At 34.4% G+C, this 14,203-nt stretch overlaps 2 protein-coding genes across 4 annotated transcripts; one reads left to right on the plus strand and one right to left on the minus strand.

Annotated features, from left to right (window-relative positions):
• Positions 1 to 1,790: 1,790 nt before the first annotated feature.
• On the minus strand, positions 1,791 to 9,407 carry LOC114377543 (membrane-associated 30 kDa protein, chloroplastic). Of its 2 annotated transcripts, XM_028336097.1 has the most exons (11): positions 9,196 to 9,407; positions 8,963 to 9,069; positions 8,761 to 8,871; positions 8,494 to 8,558; positions 8,329 to 8,410; positions 7,635 to 7,709; positions 4,096 to 4,166; positions 3,916 to 3,998; positions 3,214 to 3,278; positions 2,437 to 2,511; positions 1,831 to 2,170 (listed from the first exon to the last, which is right to left on the minus strand). In XM_028336097.1, the coding sequence occupies exons 1-11, from the start codon at positions 9,311 to 9,313 to the stop codon at positions 2,054 to 2,056; spliced, it is 969 nt and encodes a 322-aa protein (XP_028191898.1). In that variant the 5' UTR covers positions 9,314 to 9,407; the 3' UTR covers positions 1,831 to 2,053. The 2 variants fall into 2 exon arrangements, with proteins under 2 accessions (XP_028191899.1, XP_028191898.1); XM_028336098.1 differs by lacking the exon at positions 9,196 to 9,407 and having other exon boundaries at positions 1,791 to 2,170; positions 8,761 to 8,879.
• Positions 9,408 to 10,239: 832 nt separating this feature from the next.
• On the plus strand, positions 10,240 to 14,185 carry LOC114375747 (peptidyl-prolyl cis-trans isomerase FKBP16-3, chloroplastic-like). Of its 2 annotated transcripts, none has more exons than XM_028333594.1 (7): positions 10,240 to 10,393; positions 10,867 to 11,135; positions 11,914 to 11,997; positions 12,659 to 12,708; positions 13,083 to 13,131; positions 13,286 to 13,360; positions 13,867 to 14,185. In XM_028333594.1, exons 1-7 carry the CDS (start codon positions 10,342 to 10,344, stop codon positions 13,984 to 13,986), a joined length of 699 nt encoding a protein of 232 aa, XP_028189395.1. In that variant the 5' UTR covers positions 10,240 to 10,341; the 3' UTR covers positions 13,987 to 14,185. The 2 variants fall into 2 exon arrangements, with proteins under 2 accessions (XP_028189395.1, XP_028189396.1); XM_028333595.1 differs by having other exon boundaries at positions 13,286 to 13,401; positions 13,867 to 13,980.
• Positions 14,186 to 14,203: the final 18 nt, after the last annotated feature.

Consider the following 14,203-nt stretch of genomic DNA (forward strand, 5'->3'; position numbering starts at 1 on the left):
TCTAACCAAATTAAAAATATCAATTTTAATGTTTATTCTAAAATTTAAAGATGCATTAGAAATATAATTTATATATACATATATAAAAATTATAATATGTGTAATTTATATGAATTTTATTAAAATACATTGATAGTGCAAATATTTTTTATGATATCATTCTATCAGATGATGTATAAAAATTAAACTTAATAATTTATATTAATATAATTTGGTTACAAAATAATATAACACAATCTAAATATGACGCACATGATTTGCCCGGAAAAGAGAATACATGATTTCATGTTTGAATATGTCATGTGTGCATTAAAGTTGAATAAGTTGATATTACCAATGTGTCCTTGTCATGAAGGCCAGATCCTAGGGTAGTTTTGGTTAATAGTGTTGACAAGGCAAAGGTGCAAATATATTATGATTGATCGTGTTGTGTTTTAGTCGTATACTGTGATTAGAAAAGTTGAATTGACTAGACTACTCACATTTGACTATGCCAGAGAAAAATGAAAGGATAATAAAATAATAGATCACACCTAACCTTTTTTTTTTTTTAATTTTTCGCAAGATCAAACCTAACCTGTTATTTAGAATATCACATAGTTTTTCAGTTTTTGACAGAGGAATTTAATAACAAGTTGGTGCTTTCTTTCAGTCCCAAATTCTAACTAAACTAGCACTTTTACTTTTTTATTTTATTTTGCAAATCAGGGAGAGAGAAAAATGATAAAGTAGGAAAAGAAGGAAAATCAAAGCCGTGTTAGTTGGGCTAGTAGAATCCAATGGGACAAATAGCGCAAAAACAATGAAGGCGCGCCCAGACATGACAGACAACCAGAATCTTCAACCGTCATATGTAATTTTTGTAATAATTAAATTAATCAATTTTGCTAATAAAAAAGGTTAAGTTATGTTTTTAATACATTCATTGTACACACACAAAATTATTTTGCATTTAATTTATGATATAGAAGAAAGGTATCATAATTTATCAGCAATTAAAATTTAAAATTGAATCAAATTTCAATTAAAATTGATTTTAAGTAATAGTGTCTGAATGAATGAAAAATTATAAATGATAAAAGTGGATACTCAATGCAATTATGCAAGAGACGTCACTTGACTTAATGATAGAGAAAATAACTCTTAAAAATATTCGCCTAAAGAATGAAGACTTTAATTTTTATTATAGGAGTCAATTATCTCACCATACTCTAATTTTTATACAATGATATATTGCAATATTATAGTCGTTTTGCTTTTGATTAATTAATTTATAACTGGGTCGTATATTGAAGTTCTTTTTAATGATCGAAACAAGCTTTCTCGTGATTCATTTTCGATTATTATAACACATTAAACTTTGAAAACTTCAGTTCATAGTTTGAATGCTTCATATGCTTGTTTCTTCCGTTCACATTTGCAATCTAGCTTATAATTACTAAAACCAAAAGGAAGAATTTGTCGCTATACACTAAAAATTGGCCTCACTTTTATCAGCAGCTAGACACTATCGGTGTGTCCTTGCACACAAAAATATGCACCGCACTCATTAAACATTATTTTGATGGTAAAATAAACTCTGTTCTCCGCAATTTTAACTCGGAAAAATGAATATTTTACACGAAGAAAACGTAAATCTGGCTTAACAAAAGGTCAAAAGGGTTATCCTATTGATTTATCAACATGGTGGTGTTACTAACCTTGATCCTCATTGAAGGTGTTCACGTGCAAACTACGAGATTTAATACAGCATTGCTCCTAGTGAAAATTGTCATGTGAGAAAATGAAGCTTTTGTGCAAATCATGCATTTTAATAGGAATAAAAAAGACTTCTGATGGTACAAATTATATATTACAATATCATCACACTTAAGGTAATTAACATATAACATGAGCTACAAGAGCATGCAGCTAATCAGTTCATTTTTCTAATCAATTTTTGGCCAGTAGTCGAACAATATCGTGATTGGCCTTTAGCTGTACAACGTTGATATCAGAAATAAAGAAACTAAATTGAAGATTTGATATGAAGAAACAAAAAAGAATCCATGCTTCAAAATTCCTTTGCTCTTTGCCTCAATTGATCAAGTTCCAACTCGATCTCAGCATCTCGAAATGGAATCCCAGTGTTGGCGCTGGTGGTACTTCTTCCAGGAGGAAGGTCCCCTTTCTGCTTCAAGCAAACAGTCAAACAATTAAATGGAAAAAAAATTATATGTAGCATGTAGGTAGTATCGTACGAAACTTCCTCTCCGTCAAATTTACTTTCTTTAGCAAAATATAATGCTTTTGGAAAGAAAGAAAAAATATTCACCGGTTCTTTCACAGGTTTTCGTCACAAAAAAAGGAATGAGAACAAGTTGCAAGACAGTTAATTAAAAAAATCCTCATTTCATTATTACCAAGCATACAAACTATTTCCCATTTGAAGCATACCTTTGAGGCACCAGATAATTCTTTTTTCAAATTCGCAAGGTCGTCATCAACGGACGAGCCCTCAAGCAAAGCAAACTGCAAAAATCAATAATTAATAGGAGAATGAAATCCATGAGTTTCACAAACAGTTATATAGTGAAGGAATAAGTTTTACAACCTTTGTCACTCCACAGTCCAAACTCCCCAATTCTAATGCATGATAACTAATGGATGATGCAGCCCATGAATCCATTTGACCAAGCCAAGGATTTATATAACAAATCCCAATATATATTTGGAACTTAGGCTTGTTCTAAGTGCTTTTTGTGGTTCAGAGCTGTATTCAAATTATTTACGAAAGAAAAGATTTACATAATGCAGATTCTGCTACATAATCACTGGGCTCAGAGTTTATTTCTTTACTAAATAGCTTCCAGGGAAATGGTTTCTACATTTTCCTATGGCAAGTGAAATACACTAAGAAAACTGCATTATTATTGAATAGAAAACATAACAGTTTTTGACATTCCATTTGCAGGCAATTTATTCAATGACCCAGTGAGAGTAGTGAGTCTAGCTATGATAATAATATTTCAGAAGATTTCAATTTACACTATTTTGAACATCCCTAAGATGCAATAAACTTGGGCTTGGGTCCTTTGATCCTGTTTCCCATAAGAATAAATTTAAGTAAAACAAATCTAGTTTTCTTTTTCCTTTTAACTTGTATTCGTTCATTTCCAAGCTCAACATATAATGCATACAAATAAATTTGAAGTTACATGATATAATTACTACCTTTCCTTCAAGATCATCACTTGTCAACTGGCCAAGAGCTTCAGCTTGGGACTCCATTGTCAACACTATCAAGATAACCGAAAATAATTACAGAGAAAAATAATTTCATATACAATAATAAAAGCACATAAAAAGCTTACGTAATCGTGGCAGATGTTCACATATTTTTTATTCTATTGATTAGTTTGTAGTTTTTAAGCATGTCATATCATGTTAACATAAACCAAGTTTCATTTTACTCAATTTTCATCATTATTATAGATTTTGAATACAATTATACTTATAAGGATAATTAAGAATAAGCATGCATATGATCAAAATGCCCATAATTCACAAAGTACAGGTTCGGCCTAATCATAATACATCATGATTGTGCAATATAGCCCTTGTTATTTGTCAAAATCAAAATGCATTCAGATAGAAAAGGTTTTGATTTTTGAACCACTAGAAGCTTCCACTTGTCAGATCTTTTCCCTGATTTTATAGTTTATGCATATGCTAATTCGTTATCAGTTTGCAAAAAGAAAAAAGAAAGGGAAGCAGGATAGGAAGCATAGAACCTCAAAATATCTCGGGAATGACAATGAAATTATATGTCTGTATGTGGTGTGGTTAAGAGTACACATTAAGTACAGGCCAGGTTATATAGAAGTATTATTTACATATCCAAACAGCCAAAGTAGACTCAATGAGTTTTCTTACCTTTCTCTTCCATCTTTTCAAAAGCTGAAAGAGCACTACTTGTATTGACATTTCCCAGCATCTCACTCACCTTGGTTGCAGTCCTGAAGGAACATCAACCAACAATCATTACTAAAAATGCCAGAGAATATAGACTGTAACAAGAAGAAAGTAAATGGGTAAGAGATTTGAAAGACAAACTTTGCCGATTGAGCTCTTGCTTTGAGAGTATCTTTTTTCGACCTTGCCTCTTGTATCTTACTCTCCAAAAGCTACAAAATAAACAATTTATCATAATTGTGATCAATAAATGTTACTTGGAATAAAAAATGCCAGTATTAGAGTAGTAAACTAAAATTGTTCAACCGATTCCGATCATTTCTAGAAGGAGGCACCTCTTACAAAAAAAAGGTAGAAAAAGTGCAGTTTGTTGTGTCCACTTCTTCCAGCAAACAACTTTCCATCTCAAGTTTTAAACTGCATTCTCCCCATCAATAGTATAAGTCCACTGGTACATTTTAGGCTCTAGCCTACAAGCCAGAAATTAATTTTGCTAATTTTTTTCATTCTCAAGATGATTTTACATTCATAGCCAAGGTAAAGACAGGCACAGCAGAAGCTATAGGAGGATATCATTGTTTGATCAGTTGTAGAACAGTGCAAGCTTACAAGTCAAGGTTAAGGGTAGGTTTTTTCGGATGGCAATGGTAGAAAGTTAGCAGATTGTAGTCTTATACTCTTATTTATTGTATGTATTTTAGAGGATGAAACATGTGCAGTTAATAAGGGAGGTAATATGGGTTAATTAATTCCTTTATAATGTGAACCGCACAAGCAGTGGAAACCATGGTTCATGGATTCTAGGGTTAATTCAAGGAAAGAAATGACTTTTGAAATAGAAGATTTTATTGTGACATGCTGATGAAAATAGGTCACCAGTAGTGGGTAAAGTGGAAAGCTAAGTAAATCATGGTGGATGGTCACACCTACAGTTCCTTCAATAGGTTTCACAGCTACAATTTGATTTCTCCACAATCCACACAACCAAGAATATAGCAATTTTCTACAACAATCCATTAAAATAATCATTCATCTTAAAAAATGCACTACAATGTTTAAATAGAAGTCCGTTAATATATCCTACAAGTAAATGGATGGAGAATGAAGAACCAAACCTTAAAAAATTAAAATTTCCAGTTTCTACTGCAACCAAAGTCCAAACCCAAAAGAAAAACTTTGGGATTAAAAAATAATCAATCATACCTAAATAATGTGGACCAAAGCAAAGTATAACTCCTAGTGGCAGTAAGACATGCCTAGGAAAAAATTTATAAAAATGAACTCAAGAAACACAGCTTACTCTTTCTAAGAACCAAAGATAGAACTATGATTTAGCAAGGTTTTAGGAATATACACCTACAACTATGACTTAGGCATTCTTGACACTAGTGACTTCTATACTTTGATGTCTCTATATAACAATCCAGTGTTTTCAAAGTAGATTACGAAAAGGTTTATGAATCACGAAGTGATCCATGAAGCAAAGATAAGGAACAAGCCGTGCTTGGTTTTCAAAGTAGATTACGAAAAGGCTTATGATTCAGTATCTTGGGAATTCTTGCTGTATATGTTGAAGGGGATTGGGTTTTGTGCAAAATGGATATCATGGATTGAAGGCTGTCTAAAATCCGCTTCTATATCCATACTGTCTAAAAAATGCACTACAAGGGGACCCTTTAGCTCCGTTCTTATTTAACATTGTTGTGGAGGGACTAAATGGATTGGTGAGAGAAGCAATGGACAAAAACTTGTTTCAAGGCTTCCTTGTGGGCAAAAATGAGGTCAAAATTAGCATATTGCAGTATGCAAATGATACACTTTTTCTTAGGAAAGCATCCATGGAAAATGTGAAAGCGATTAAGGTGATTTTAAGAAGTTTTGAACTAGTCTCAGGCCTCAAAATTAACTTCTCAAATAGTAGTTTTGGGGCAATTGGGATGTCGGAGAGTTGGAAGGTGACTGCTGCTAGTTACTTAAATTGCAGGCTACTGGTCATACCTTTTCTATACTTGGGTATCCCGATTGGGGCAAACCCAAGGTGTTTCGAGTTGTGGGATCCTATCGTCAAGAAAAGTGAGAGAAAATTGGCGAAATGGAAACAAAAACTACTATCATTTGGGGGAAGGGTAACACTCATAAAGTCTGTCCTAAATTCTATTCCTATATATTTCTTTTCTTTTTTCAGGGCCCCAAACAGCATTCTGGACAAACTAGTGTGGATACATAGGCGTTTTTTGTGGGGTGGAGGTATGGAGCATAAGAAGATAGCGTGGGTGAAGTGGGAATCGGTGTGTCTACCAAAGGAGAAAAGAGGAATTGGAATTAGGGACCTTAGGAAGTTTAATTATGCTCTTCTCAAAAAGTGGAAGTGGAATCTCTTCCATAACCAAGGAGAATTGTGGGCTAAAATACTGATTTCAAAATATGGTGAACCAAGGAGAATTGTGGACTAAAATACTGATTTCAAAATATGGTGACTGGTGTAATTTGGAGGGAGAAAGAAGGGGTAATAGAGTATCAGCATGGTGGAAGGATATAAACAGCATAGCTTCTGCTGGCGTAGATGGCAGTTGTTTAGCTAAAGGGATAAAATGAAAAGTAGGGTGTGGAGCAAAGGTTAAATTCTAGGAGGATGGATGGAAGGAGGATGGAGTATCACTTAAGCAGAAATACCCTACACTTTTTTCCATATCGAAGCAGCAAAATCATGTCATTCAGCAAATGGGCAGTTTCATAGATGAAGGATGGGAATGGGACTTCAAATGGAGACGCGAACTCTTTGATGGCGAGATGGATATGACTGTGAGGTTCTTAGAAGATTTAGAAGGCACCAGCATTCACCTGGATCGAGAAGATAAGTGGATTTGTAAGGAAGATGTATCGGGTGTATACACAGCCGGGAATGGGTACAGGTTTGGTGGGAAGGTACTTTTTCAGAGCTGTGGAAGGTCAAGGTCCCTAGTAAAGTCACTTTCTTCGTGTGGAGACTAATCAGGGACAGATTACCAACTAAAATCAACCTGCGCAGGAGGAATGTGGATATACATGATCCCACATACCCATTCTGCAAAAATAAAAAAGAGGATGCAGCACATCTCTTCTTTAGTTGCAGCAAAATCATGCTGCTTTGGTGGGAATCATCATTGTGGATAAACATCTCAGCACCACTTCCACAGAACCAGAGAATGCACTTCCTCCAGCATGTGGCTGGCAAAGAAAATGGTAACAGCTTTCAAAAATGGAAATGCTGGTGGATTTCCTTGACTTGGAGTATTTGCCAGCATCGGAATAAGATTGTTTTTGAAGAGGAAAATTTTAATGATAGTAAGCTGTTGGAGGATGCTATATTTATCCGCTGGACTTGGCTAAAAAATCTGGATAAAGGTTTTAACATGCCATTTCATCACTATACCAGCAACATGAAGGAGGCCTTTATGTGATTAGGGTGGGATAATTATATAAGTGGGGGTAACTGTGAGATAAGTATAATGTCAGAACTATGGTTTCTTAATTCATGTTGTAAACTATGTATTAGGACACCATAGTCCTACTCAAACTGGCCACTGTGTAACCCCTTCAGTACAACTTGTACTGTTTAATATATAATACAATACTATTTTTGCTGATTAAAAAAAAATCCAGTGTTTTGACATATTGGGAAAAAACAAGATTTAGCTTACCCTTGTATTAGAGACAAGATTCTCAACAACAGTCTTTTGTTGATCAAGTTGAGCTTTCAAAGAACTGGCATTATCCTGCAACATATTAAAAGCATATAATGAGCTTTCTGTTATGCAATATGCATATAAGGCACTATTTTGAAGATGCACTTTCTTGAATCATAGAATAAAAGTTCAAATCAAACTTTGGCAAACTCCAATTTTTTAATCTACAACACTGTCATCAGCATTCAAATTTTCATCAATCTGACATGAGTTGAAATGTACATATGAAAGCACTTTAAAGAGTCAGCTACTGTGAAGTCTGTCGTGTCGTCATCCAAAGATTCTAACAACTTAAGCTAATCAAAACACATTATAACCCATCACAATCTGAATGGTTAATCCAATTCATAGACCTATAGATTTGGTAAAATGACTTCAGAACACAGGGTACAGTTCCAATCAAGCTTTTAATATGCTTCTAGGAATGGGAATATAAGAATAGCAAGCATTAAATGTTTCAATACTATTAAGCAATGACAGGAGGACAAATTGCCAAAACATTTAATAACCATATGAAAGGAAGAAGAAAAAATCAACAACTTCATTTGACTCATTTACACTCCACAAATTAAACAGCCATATTAAAAACCTAACATAGAAATTCAAAACAAATATTAGCATAAAACTGTTCAACAAAATGAGAATGTACCGCATAAGATTTACGCCTCTTAAGTGCTTCACGAGCAAGATCCTCTTCACCTTTCTGAAGAGCAAGTTGTGCTTTCCGGTACCTACATCAGTTAAAAAGCACAAAGGCATGTTTATATACCATACATCATTAGAAAATTAAGATAATAACTCTTTCATACATTACCACTCTTCAGAAGCTTGTTGTGCAGCCTTGTATTTATTTTCCAACCGCTTTTGAGATGCCAACACCTGAAGACAAAAATTGTTCAATGAAAATAAAGTTGAACTAACAATCCTTTTTGAAGTCAGTTTACAGCTAAATAGTTTGTGTATAATCATAATCCATATAAACTCAAACAAGCAAAACAATTATAAGAGTAAAATAGTGATTGAAAGAACACAAGGAAACAACTAATACAACAACATTTTTCTAAAAATAATTGTAACTAACTTGTGCAGTAGCTTGACGCATTTTGGTCAAGTCGTCGTTCATTTCAAGCACAGCTTGCTCCAATATTTTCTCCGGATCTTCAAACGAGCTTAAGACAGCGTTTGCGTACGACTGCATTACTAAGATGACAAAATCTAACCATAACGACAACGACAATGAGAATATTAAAGCTAAGCGACTGTCGTTTCAGTGCTTTTTTCACCTTCACAACTCTGGCGAACCTGTCAAAGAGGTTCATGCGAGCACCGAGAGCACCTCCACCGCGCGCAGGCTTCGCAATCCTCATCACTCGAAGTTTCAGAACTTCCACTGCAACGATTAGAAGTTCGAAACAAAGTTAATTAAACTAATCACGTTATAAATGAAGCGTTTAAGTAAATTAAACGGAAATTAACGATTGCGAGTAGCAGAAAGAGAGAGAGGATAGTAAATTACCTCGTGCAGTGCCGAAGAAGGAGGTAGTGAGAGGCTTCTTGAGTACGCAGAGAGTGGAGGAGGAAGATTGAAATGGCGCGGGGGGCAATCCCGTAAATATTTGAAGTTTCGCCGCCATTTTTGTGATCGACGAACGAGAAAGTTGGCTGTTGCAGATAGAGTTGAAGATATTGCGATTTTGGGAACACTCCTCTCAGCCTTGCTCCTCCTCACGCTCCTCGATACCAGCACCTTCCTTTTGGAATGGGCCGAAACGAATTGGGCCCGTCTCCTGGATCGGCCTATTTTTGCACTCGAGTCCACGCAATCTGCTCCGTATATTTGGAATCATTAGTTTTCTTTTTCGACCAGAGAAAGAACCACTGAAATTTTATGAATTAATTTGATTAGTTAAGAGTTTTTTAACTGTTAATTAAGAATTTATTTATTTTTAGTTTTGACTTGATAGTTTGAATTGATCATTTTTATATTGAAAAGTGTGATCTTACCGTTATCAAGTAACATTATCTCTAGTGGAAGATAATCGTACCAAAAAAATCTTAGGAAATTAGTACAAAGTTTTATAAGAAATTTATCATTATTTGTTAAATTTTATCAGAAAACTACAAAACTGAAACACATTAAATTATAGAATAAATTATACTTACATCTTTTGAAATTTAATGAAATTACATAGACATTTTTGTCTTTATCTATTCTCACACTAATTTTCTTTAATTATTTGAAAATATACATTTACACCATGTTACACATTATATTAATCCTCTTTAGTTATTTAAAAGTATACACTAATATAGTAATATTTTTTAATTACTTGAAAAACATTATATAGGGATCCCCGAACGGAAATTAGTGTAAATGTTAAAAAAAATAGATAAAATTTATGTAATTTTACAAAATCTCAAATAAAATTTATGTAATTTACTCTAAATAATAAGTAAGATTCATAAAATTTTGTAATTTCTAATAATTTTGTATAAAAAAATACATTAAAAAAGTGCCCACAAATGCAATATTAAGTTACGTGCATACAAATTCAGTGCCCTCTATTCATTTCTATCTGCCACGTGGTAGGTACAAACACTTGCTCCAGCTCCAAACCATGTTTGAGAAGATTCAGTTTATCCATTTTGCGGACATCATCACATGACATCCTTGGTTATGCCTACCATGGCCTCCTCTCTGCTTCTCCAACTTGGTAATCAATCCCATTCACTTCTCTTCCTCAAATTTGCATTTTTTTTTTTTTGTTTTGCTCTCTATCTCAACAATGTATAATTCTCTTCTATCCCATCAACAAGTTATAACCTTTTTATAGCATGACATGTATGTACTTTAAAAATAAAATTGCTTTTTATAAATTAAAAAAAAAATGTCGTGTTGATATATACTGTCAATGGCAAGCACTAAGCAGTAGACATTCATAGAATGTGGATTCATAAGCACTAAGCAGTAGAAATTCATAGAATGTGAATTCATATAAGGTTGATCTAGTGGTGAAGGGAGAAGGGAAGGGGGTAGAGATTGCAGTTTCAAGTCCCCTGCTAACAAAAACTAGCATTTGCCCGATAGAAGGAAAAAAAGAAATCAGTTTCTGCATAGTGTTGTTGGCCCAACTTCCCTTCTTCAAATGCCATGATTGTTTTCTGAACTTAGTTTACCTTTTGCTAGGTTCTACTTGTGGTAAAAGTCCCTCTTTTGCTCCTCCTCAAAGCATTTTGGTTGACAAACTTCGAAGATTAGTGATTAAAGTCAAGTCCTCAGAGACAAGGGAATGCACCACAGCTATGTTTAATGCCAATTCACGTAGAGACTTTCTTGGGTTAGCTTTAGGAGTCTCGGGTCTCTTCATCGGTTCGCTGGATGCAAATGGAGCTGGTTTGCCCCCAGAGGAAAAGCCTAAACTGTGTGATGACACTTGTGAGAAAGAGCTTGAAAATGTATGGTGAGATTACATAGCCCCTTCTTTTGCCTTATTTCTATGTTTTTCTCCATTTGTTTTAAACATTGCTGGTACTGATTGCTGTATGTTGCTTCGAATGCATTCACTTTCATACGGTTGAATCACTTTCTGTAAGGTGAATCATGTCTGAAATCTTGGGGACTTGAAAGTTGAAACATCATTTATATAAATATTGCTGAAGATATGATAATTTCTATTAAACTTTCTTGCCATATAAAGTGGTTAGAGATTTTATAGCCCCCACTGATAAGGTTCTTAACAAATTGTTGCTAGTCTTAAAGAGATCACCAAGGCTCACCTTGTGCTGTCCCTTTATTTCAAGTTTTGTGACCCAAAAAACTCTGGCAGTTAAGCTTTATTGACTTGCTGAAATTTAAGAATTAATATTTTTGCACAGTGTCTAATCTACCCCCACATTGTTTCTAGCAAACAGAATCTAACTTTCTAAGAGGAATGTGCATAGATTCCTATAGTTCTACATATGATACTGTTGTATAATTGGTCTAATATTCAGTTTAGTTTCAATATTTCTGTTATAGGGTCAGATTCTGTCAATTGTGCATGCTATGCAATGAAGAATCTGTTATTGTTAGAAATAGTTAATCAACGTGATAGCACTTGAATTCAAAGGGACACACTTTTAGGAACCTTTGACCATCAATAAAAATGATTAGGCCAGTGAATTTTACTTTGTTAACACTTTAATTTCCATAGTTATTGACTGATGCTGTTTTTGAATATTTTATGCAATGCAGGTGCCTACGGTAACTACTGGATCAGGTTTGCAATACAAGGATATTAAAGTTGGACAAGGTCCTAGTCCACCAATTGGATTTCAGGTCTGTAAAGTCTTCTGACTTGTTCAGGTTCTCATGTATGCATGTCTCAACCTTTCAAAATGGCAACCGATTCCAAATTTGAACTAGATCAACGCCTAACTACTTAGACAACTGAATATGTTTTTTCTTGACAAATGGTCTGATTGTATATTTATTTTTACCTTTTATGTAGAAAATACTCTACAAATATTGGTGATGGCCTTATCTTATATGGGCTTGCCATCTACTAAGTTCTTCAACATAACATATGCTTCTGCAGATTCACTTTGCCATTCTATGCTTCCTTTTTCATCAAAATTAATCTTTAGGGCACTGCATAACTTTCTCAAGCACTTGAATCACTGTAGGCATATTTTTTTAAAAATATCATTTGAGGCAGCAGCTGCATTTGTCCCACAACTGAGCCAAACTTCTTCACAATGGCATGCTTTTTGGTCCAGGCATGGCCTCTCTACCTCCTCCACTCTAAAGTAGGAACTAGCTAAAGTTTGTAATATATCTTCACTTTTTCACCCTTGAATAAACTTAAAAGTGACTTTTGTCTGGAGTAGAGTTAAGTCCTCTGTCAGCAGGTGATATTGTTCTCAATATGGCAAGACTGACTTCATTTCCATGTGCCTCTCTGATGACTCTAATAATCCTTGATGAAATGTAATTACAGGTGGCTGCTAATTATGTTGCAATGGTTCCCTCCGGACAAATATTTGATAGGTATTACAAATTTCTATCAATCTTTCTTCAGTCATTGAATTGCTAGATGTGGAATGGTGTTTGTTGTTGTGTATACATGAGAAGTTTTATTTGACTATACAGAATTGTACAGCCATGCCTAATCATATGTTGGACTTCTAAATATGTTATTAAGAGAATCGTCAATCAGCTATATTTTGCTAACTTGTCCATTCCTTTTTCAGCTTTTTGTCACCTTCCAATTTTTGTTTTGAAGATCTTCACTTTTAACCCTGATTACAATTATATGTGTACTATCATGTTTGCACTTTGATAAAAATGAATTTGAAGCCTTTGAAGATGACATAGGCAGGTACATTATGTGTTGCTCTTTTCCCCCCTTTTCAATTTTACAGTTCACTGGAGAAAGGTCAGCCTTATATTTTTCGTGTTGGTTCTGGTCAGGTAAACTCTGGATGTTGCTTTTAATGTTATCAAACTTAAGAATTTAACCTTCATTGTAGTTATTAGTGTTCAAACTTGAAAAACAATAGTTTTGGGGCCAATTGTTGGATAATCCTTTTCAAGATAAACTGATATTCAACCCAATGAGTAACAGGTGATACAAGGACTTGATGAAGGTATTCTGAGCATGAAAGTAGGAGGGAAACGTCGACTGTACATACCCGGATCAGTAAGCTTCTTTCTTGATAGCTGATGCTAGATTCCCCATGTGTAAGCCTGTAGCATCTCCCAACATAGTAACACATTCAAAATCTTAAACAACGTGTGTTTTTCCTTGTGAAGCATAGTACAACTTCTTCAATATTAAGCTTCCATATTCCTAGTTTCTCCGTGGCCATTGGCTATGAGAATGAGCAGTGTGCATTGACAATCTATAGCAATCACTTGGTGCTCTGATAATTTTCTTTGAGTCTTGCTAACAGGTGTCCTTATGACGCATTGGTTAAGGAACTAAAAGGGGAAAACATTTATTGTGGAAATCATAGGAAAGCGCAAAAATGATCATGGGCTGTGCAATTTTTTGTCTTCCAATAAAAACATTTCTACTTTAAGTTTCTTAACCAATGCCTTAAGAGCACTAGTTAGCATTTGTCATTTTCTTTACTAATTGAAAATGACAAGTCTTCGGTTCTAATTGTTAGCCACATATCTCTTCTTTGCTTTTTAATTTGGCAGCTGGCATTCCCAAAAGGCCTTACTTCTGCTCCTGGAAGACCAAGGGTGGCTCCAAGCAGTCCAGTCATATTTGATGTTAGTTTGGAATACATACCGGGGCTTGAAGTGGATGAGGAATAAAATGAGTTTGTCCATTCTAGCTTTAATTGTAGTACCTAATCAATCTTGTATCTTAATTTTGTTTGTCACTGGCACCATCACCATTCTATACGATCGTTAATTCTTTTTGAGAAATTCGCAAAAATCTCCTAGCTATGTTGAGTAACATTGTTCTGACTTCTGAGTTCAAATATCACGAAAAAATTTCCTTATGTTTCTACTTAATGGGCTAGTAAAC

The sequence above is a fragment of the Glycine soja genome, chromosome 11 (genome assembly GCF_004193775.1).
Source record: "Glycine soja cultivar W05 chromosome 11, ASM419377v2, whole genome shotgun sequence".
NCBI lineage: Eukaryota > Viridiplantae > Streptophyta > Magnoliopsida > Fabales > Fabaceae > Glycine > Glycine soja.